This window comes from Sceloporus undulatus, chromosome 6 (assembly GCF_019175285.1).
Source record: "Sceloporus undulatus isolate JIND9_A2432 ecotype Alabama chromosome 6, SceUnd_v1.1, whole genome shotgun sequence".
Classification (NCBI taxonomy): Eukaryota; Metazoa; Chordata; class Lepidosauria; order Squamata; family Phrynosomatidae; genus Sceloporus; species Sceloporus undulatus.
Window position 1 is genome coordinate 146,464,989 of NC_056527.1, and position 7,181 is coordinate 146,472,169.

The 7,181-nt window shown below is 57.8% G+C and overlaps 1 protein-coding gene across 1 annotated transcript; it reads right to left on the reverse strand.

Moving 5' to 3' along the window:
* Positions 1-1,958: 1,958 nt before the first annotated feature.
* On the reverse strand, positions 1,959-5,275 carry ONECUT1 (one cut homeobox 1). The gene is made up of 2 exons (XM_042473990.1): positions 4,414-5,275; positions 1,959-2,410 (listed from the first exon to the last, which is right to left on the reverse strand). The coding sequence occupies exons 1-2, from the start codon at positions 5,273-5,275 to the stop codon at positions 2,106-2,108; spliced, it is 1,167 nt and encodes a 388-aa protein (XP_042329924.1). The 3' UTR covers positions 1,959-2,105.
* Between the last annotated feature and the right edge of the window lie 1,906 nt (positions 5,276-7,181).

Consider the following 7,181-nt stretch of genomic DNA (forward strand, 5'->3'; position numbering starts at 1 on the left):
CCGAGGAGGAAAGGAAAGGAGGCAGTAAATTGGAGTAACAGCCTCGCTCTTGTTTGGTTGTTTTATATCATGATAACATCAGTGTATCCCCAGAACTTTGCATAGAATTCAATGTAAAAATAGATTCTGGGCATTAAAAGCAGTGCCTGCACTACAGTTTAAATTGTGTTATTTGCTTCATAACAATAACCTTGAATGCTACTGTCTAACAATTAGTGCATAAGGATTAAGAGAGCTACTGCAACAGTCACTGAATTAGAAGAATTAGAAGCTGACAACAAAAAAGGAAGAACAAGAGACCTCTTCCACAAGATCTGAGAATTCAAAGAGAAATGTAAATCAAGGGCAGGGAGCCCTTTGATCAGAAGAGGAACATAATGTAGGACCACAATTACATTTCAAAAAGATGGAAACAATATGCAGAAGAGATGTGTAAAAATGTGAAAAGATGAATGATGGAAAGAAGGAATTTGAAGATGAGCCACAAATTTTAGAAGGCAAAGTGAAAACCACACTCAAGGCATTTGGAAAGAACAAATCACCAGGAACGGATAATGCACCAATGGAGCACAGTCCTCAGAGACAGAGCCAGGCTGAGTTTTAACTAACTTCTGCCAAGAAACATGGAAAGCAAAGCCTTCAGACCAGAGGAGACCAAGACATATCCCCATCCACAAAAAAGAAGACACAAAAAAACTGCACTAATTATGGAACCATTGCTCTAACTTCCCATAGTCATGCTCAAAGACTCCTACTGCATTTGGGGCATGAAATCCCAGAGGTATAGACTGGATTTAGAAAAGGAAAATGCACCAGGGATCGCATTACAGACCTTCCAGAAGAAGGTCAGCATGTGCTTTATGGGCTCCAGGAAAGCTTTTATGGAGAAGCAGTGCCTTGTGCTCAGAGGAATGGAAGTATTACAAACTGTCCTGATGCGCGACAAAAGGCTGCCTTTAGAAGAGAACATGGAGAAGCAGCATGGTTCCCAATGGCCAAAGGGTCAGCCAGGGCTATTTATTCAGCCCGTAGGAAGAAAATGAAGTACGCAGAGCGGGCCTGAACTCAGAGGCAGGAAAACGCGCAACCTCTGATGTGCAGATGGCACAATGCTTCCAGCAGAAAGAAAAACCTGGAACAAAGCTGAAGAAGGTTAAGGAGGAAAGTGCCAAGGATGGATTAATGCTGAACAACAACAACATCATCATCATCATCATCAACAACAACAACAACAATAATAACGACCATGGAAGATCTAAAAGAATTCATCCTAGACAACAAGAAAACTGCAGTAGTCGCAGAGTTGCCATGCCTTGGGTCAAATATTGATCAAGAAATCAGGAGAAGACTAGGATTGGGAAAGGCAGCCATTAAAGATCATAAAGTGCAAAGAGCACTAAAGCGAGGATTGTCAAAAGGGAAAAACAACAGCAGCTCAGTTGAGATTCTGGAGAAAAGTCCAAAGACGGACAAACAAACAAACAAACAAATGGTTTCTAGAACAGATGACGCCTGGTGTCTCCCAGAAGCGAAGATGAGTAAACTGTGGCCTCATCCTGAGGGGAAATTAATCTTTGCCAAGGCAAGGATGCTGGGAAATGGAGGGCAGAAGGAAGAGAGGCTGCCTGGCACTGTCAAGGAGGAGAGGGGCCTGTCTGTGGGGCCTATAGGGCAACAACAACTTGACACTTTTGCTTGTTTGTTTGTGTTTTTCCCGTTTTGGCAATGGGTGTGTTCCTGAGCAAACAAAGAGAAGGCATCTGGCTCCTTCCCAGCCTCTTCTCCCGATTGCCATGAACGGGCTCCATGGTTGAAGGCCGAAGGGTCAAGAGAGCAAAGCCACAGGACCAGATGGCTTCTCTGCCCAGATGCCGTTCCCTTCGAGGCCTCTCTGCGGAAAGGAAGAGCCACGTATCGACAGGAAGCCCTAGGAAGGGACTGGCGGTAGGTTCCCCTTTTCCCTCTTCTTCCCACGAAAGTGTGTTTCTGAGAGCAAAGTGCCATCGAGTCTTTGGTTTCTCTGGGTTTATAGTCTTTCAAAGACTGCAAGTGTAGCTGCTTTCTGGAAGTCCTGATCCGTGGCTATAAAGCCTTTCCGCCGAGGGTCAGTTCGTGGCCCTTTCTCCGCCGATGCCTGAGGAAGAGGAAGAGGAAGAGGAGGACCTCGAGTGGCCTTCCTCCTGCCACTTGTCGAGGCTTCGGCGCCTGGCGTTCATGAAGAAGTTGCTGACGGTGCTGGGCTCCAGGCTCAGCTGCTGCGAAATGGTGGCCTGCAGCTCCTTGGAGGGCCGCCTGTTCTCCCGGAAAACCGCCTGGAGGCTGCGGCGCTGGAGGTCGGTGAAGACCAGCCTCGGCTTCTTGGGGGGTTTCCCTTTCTCCTTGCCCAGCTCTCCCTCCTTCCGTTTGCAGGCTGGAAGCAGACACACCACAACTGGGGCGTTAATGGGGAACGAAGGGAGGAAGGGAGGAGGGAGGGAGGAAAGAAAGAAGAGAGGGAGGGAAGGAGGGAGGAAGGAAAGAAGGAAGGAAGAGAGGGAGGGAGGGAGGGAGGGGAAAGACCGGCCCCTTCCCCCGCCCCACTCCCTCGCTTTCGTCGGGAAAGAAACAGTAGAAAATGGGGGGAACATTGACATCTGCAGCTGAACGGAAAAGGTTTTCAAAATGCACCTGCCATTTTAGCGGGACATCCGAAGACTATCCTTCCTTCCTAAACCCTGAAAGAAAGGCACATGTCTTCCCTGTAGGCTTCTGCACTGTTTCTTCTGCAGCCGGCTCTATAGACCTCGCGAGGAAAGTGGGGCCGAGGCCAGGCTGCTCTGGAGCCGCCAAGGGACCTGTTTGCTCCCCGGAGCAGCCAGAGCAGCGGAGCCCAGGGAGCAGTGCCGGGTCTTTCCCGCAGCGCCTTCCTTCCTTCCGCCTCGAGCGCCGCCCGAAGGAGTGCTGCAGACCGTCCACCGGGGCTTCGGAAAGGCAGCTGCACCCCTTTGGGAGCGAGCGAAGGGGTCTCCTGCCCCACAGAAGGGAGGGAGAGGCCAATGGGGCCAATGCGGTGGGCCTGGGGATGGCGCCGGGACCCGGGGCACGGAAGCACCAGGCAGCGCCAAGGAAAGAGCACTTGATGCACCGCCTCAGATTTCTCCCGTTAAAATTATCTAGAAATTACTTTGGGGTTTTGGAAGGAAACGCGGTTTTGTTTTGGGGGGAAGAGGGGAGACTCTGAGGGTTCGGCTCAGCCTTTCTTAGCAGACGGCCCGCGGATGGCAGAGAGGTGGCAGCGGAGCTCAGGCGGGGTAGGAGCCGCCACTCGGCCGCAGGGAGACCCAAAGCGCCCCCGCCTCCTCCTCCGCTGCCACTCCTCGGGTCTTCTGGGCGTCTGTGCCAAGGGGGGCCCTGCCCTCCGCTCGGGATGCCGGGAAACCCCCCTCCTGCACCTGGGAGCTCGGGCGGGGCGCCCTACGGACCCCAAAGGAAGCGCTGTGCCCATTGCTCCCACTGTGTCCGAGGGAGGGCTGCCTTTGATCTCCCGGAGGATGGCAGCACTTCAAACCTTTTTCTGAAAGTCATGAATAATATACTATAACCCTTTGTTAGTATTGTGAAGAGAAATTAAATATATGGTGGCGATACACAGTCAGGCAGAGACATATACTGGGTGAGTGTGTGTCTGTGTTTGTGTAGATAGATAGATACACACTCACACGCATACGCGCAGCAAGACTGGGAGGTGGGAGGAAAGGAGAGGGGGATGAGGAAACTGGATGTTACAATATATCTGTCAATTAAGGCACCTTTGTCATGGGGAAATGCACTTAGACATCTGAAACTCTCCCTGTAGCTTCATATAAAAAGAGTGTCCCTCTTCTGCGCGCAGCATCCTGACCCCAAAACAACCGAAGACAAAGAGCCTTCCACTTGAACAGAAGTTTACGAATGGCTTCAATCTTCCTTTTCGTGGAGAACTAATGGGGAAAGACAGAATCTCTCCCGGTCTCGGAGCCCGCGGAAGTGAGAGAGATCGGGGCCCAGGCGCCAGGAAGAGGAAGAGGAAGAGGAAGAGGAAGAGGAAGAGGAGAGGGACTCGCCATCCACGCCCCCCTCCCCAAACCAGCAGCTCTTTCTGCCCGTATTTTGCTCGGGATACTTTTCAGCACCGCAAGGAGCTCTTCCCGGTGCTGAACCCACCCAACCCGTTCCTCCTCTGGATTGTCCCAGAGCAGGGCCTGAGCCCCATCGAGAGGGAGGCCCCGCGAATGGCCTCTGCGGCAGAAGGCGCGCAGACCCAGCCCGGGCTACGAAGCCACGGCGGCCCCTCTCCAGACGAAGGGCCGGATCAGTGTGTCTCCCCCGAGGAGGGCCCCCAGGAACCACTCTCCCGCCCTGGGGACCCCCTCTTCACCCCCTGCACTGCCCCACCTGCCATCCGGAGGGTGGACATCCGCTGGAACTCGGGCTCCTGCAGCCACTTCCACATCCTGCGGAAGGTCTCCCGGCCGGACTTGAGCTTGCTCCAGGGCTTGGGGTTGCGGAGCAGGTCGGAGAGGGTCCCCTGTGAGCGGCAGAGCACCCGCTGCGCGAAGATGGCCTGCGGGATGCTGTAGCGCTTCAGCTCCGTCGTGATCCGCGCCGCCACTTCTCGTGTGTTCATTTCCTCCGGCCCCGCGGCCCGGGAGGCGGCGGAGGGAGCGGAGGAGGGAGCCGTCAGGACCGGGCCAGGAAGCCCCAGCGGCGGGTGGAGGGGCTGGGGGGGAGGCTGGAGCGGAGAGGCGCCAAGGAAGGGTGGCTGAGGCGGGGGCTGGCGGTCTGCGAGGCCGGGGCCCAGCAAGGCCCCGGGGGGAGGCTCCTCGAAGCCGGCCCCCGGTCCCAGCAGCTTCTCCCCGGGGGCCCCGGGGGCCCCGGGGGCGGCGGCGTAATGGAGGAGGCCGGGGGGCGAGTGGGCAAGGGCCGAGAGCGGCGAGAGCGCTGGACCCAGCGCGGTGGGCTCCTTGTGCGGCGGCTGCTCGGGGAAAGGCGCGTAGAGGCTGCCAACGGCCGAGGCGGACGACAACCCCCGATCCTCCCCGCCAAGGAGCGCGAAGCTGCCGCGCACGCTGCCCGGTGGATGATGGGAGTGGTGGTGGTGGTGATGGTGGTGGTGGTGCGGGAACTTGTCCGTGGAGACGCCGGGGAGGGGCGTCAGGGGCTGGAGCGGCGTCAGGGTGGTGTAGGTTGCGCTCAGGCCCAGCGCCGGAGGGGGCTCGCAGCCCACCGTCAGCGCCGGGGGCAGAGGGCCGCCCATCGGGGGCTCAGGAGCCAGGCTCCGGGGGGGCTGCGGGGGGTGGGCCGGGGGCTGGTACTCGCCCTCCAGGAGGGAGGCCATCCCGACCAGCGCCCGGCCCCGGTGGACTCCGGCACAGGTTCCCCGGTGGGGCTGGAGGGGGCTGCCGGCGGGGGCTCCGGGCCCAAGGCGAGCCCCGCGGAGGCCGCCCAGGTTCCCCAGCGCCAGCTGCGCGTTCATGGGGGGGTCCGTCGGCTCTGGGCTTCAGGAGAAGGAGGCGAAGGGACCGAGACGGAGCGGGGCTTTCGGTGGATCCGGGGCCGGCGGGGAGGGCGCTGCCTGGTGCCCCGATTGGAGGCACTTTGTCCCTCACCGGGGCAGTCGCCGCCTGCTCTGCCGTCCCACCGCCTTTCCCAGCCGCCGCCGCCGCCGCCGCCTTGCCATCGCCGCCACTGGTGCTTCTGCCTCGGGCGCTGCTGGGGCCAGAGGAGCCGGGCATGCGCAGTGGGGCACTGGCGGGAGGCGCTTCCCCCCCCCCCCCCCCCCCCCCCCCCCCGCAGGCGCAGAAGCCCCTCCGCGGCCCCCGGGCAGGAGGGTCCGTCGAGGGGCTCCTCGGTCTGCCTCAGACCTTCGGGGCCCGTCTTTCCCGAGTGGCTGCTGCTCTGAGCTACGGAGGGACAAGGACGGCGAGGGCAGCACTGCCTGGGTACGCCTGGCTGCCTGCCCCAATGCCGCCCTCGGCCAGGGACCTTCCCTCCCTCCCGGTCGCGGTCGCAAGGCAGGGAGAAGGCCGGCCGGGGATCCTCTCCGGCTTTTCTCCCAAACTCCGAGGAAGCTCTGCGGGGACCAGAAAGGCCTGGGCGATCCAGCGGGGCAAGGACTCCGTTGTCCGGCCCTGGAAAGCCTCTTCCCAGAGGGACATCCTGGGGGCAACTCCTCCCGGGAGGAAGGAATCCTCTCCAGAAAGCCCTCCCCGGTCGCCCTCCGTCCCTTGAGGGCTTCAGCACCCCCGACAGCTCCTCTCCGGCCGAAGAAGCCCCGGAGGGAGGGAGGGGTCTCGCCGGCCGAGTCTGGATGTCTCCGGACTTCCAGGGGCTGGAGCAGATGGCCCTGGGGTCCCTTCCAGCCCTCTCTGATCCTGGGCTGCTGCCCGGGGGCCCTTTCCTCCTCGCGGGTCAGAGAAGCGGGTGCGAGTTCAAGCAACTGTTCTGGCAAGCCATTTCCCACCCATCCGCCTCCCCAAATGAAAGTCCGATTTGCCCACTTCGGTTTTCATGGTCTCAGACTGTGGCTCCGATGGGGTTTGCAGCCGATGGGGCTGGAGCGAAGGCGGGAGGCAGGAAGGGACCCGCGGCTTTTCAAGACCAGCACAAGGCTCCGTCGAAATCAGCCATTCTCGACTTCGTGTTCTACCTAATTGTAACGGAGAGTAAAGAACTGAGGCCAGTCTCGTTACACGACCAAAGGAACGGATGGAGGGTAGTTAACCTTGGCGTGTATTGCTCTGTAAAATTAATATTGCCCACATCCATAAACAACGTGATGTAAACATTTCAGGCCTTAAGAAAATACCCCCAAATACCGGCTTTTGGGGTCTTCTTCCGTTTCTGTCCCTCAAACTGGGGGTGTCCCTCGTGAAGAAGGGCAACTGCCGGCCGGATAAAAAATAAGATTTATAGGGTATAAAGGATATATGAAAAGTACAGTTCATCCAGAATTTGATTACAAAGTGATCTTACTTTTTAAAAATGTAATGCTTTATCACAAAGAGATGTATAAGGTTCTGAAGTATAGAAAACGCCTGATCTATGAGGGACTGAAGCAGAAGAAAGAAGAATCCACGATAAAAAGGAGGAGGAACCGCCTGCCTCAGAAAAAGGGAAGAGGCGCCTGTTTGCCTCCGCTCCTTCGCCGCGGATTCGGGGAA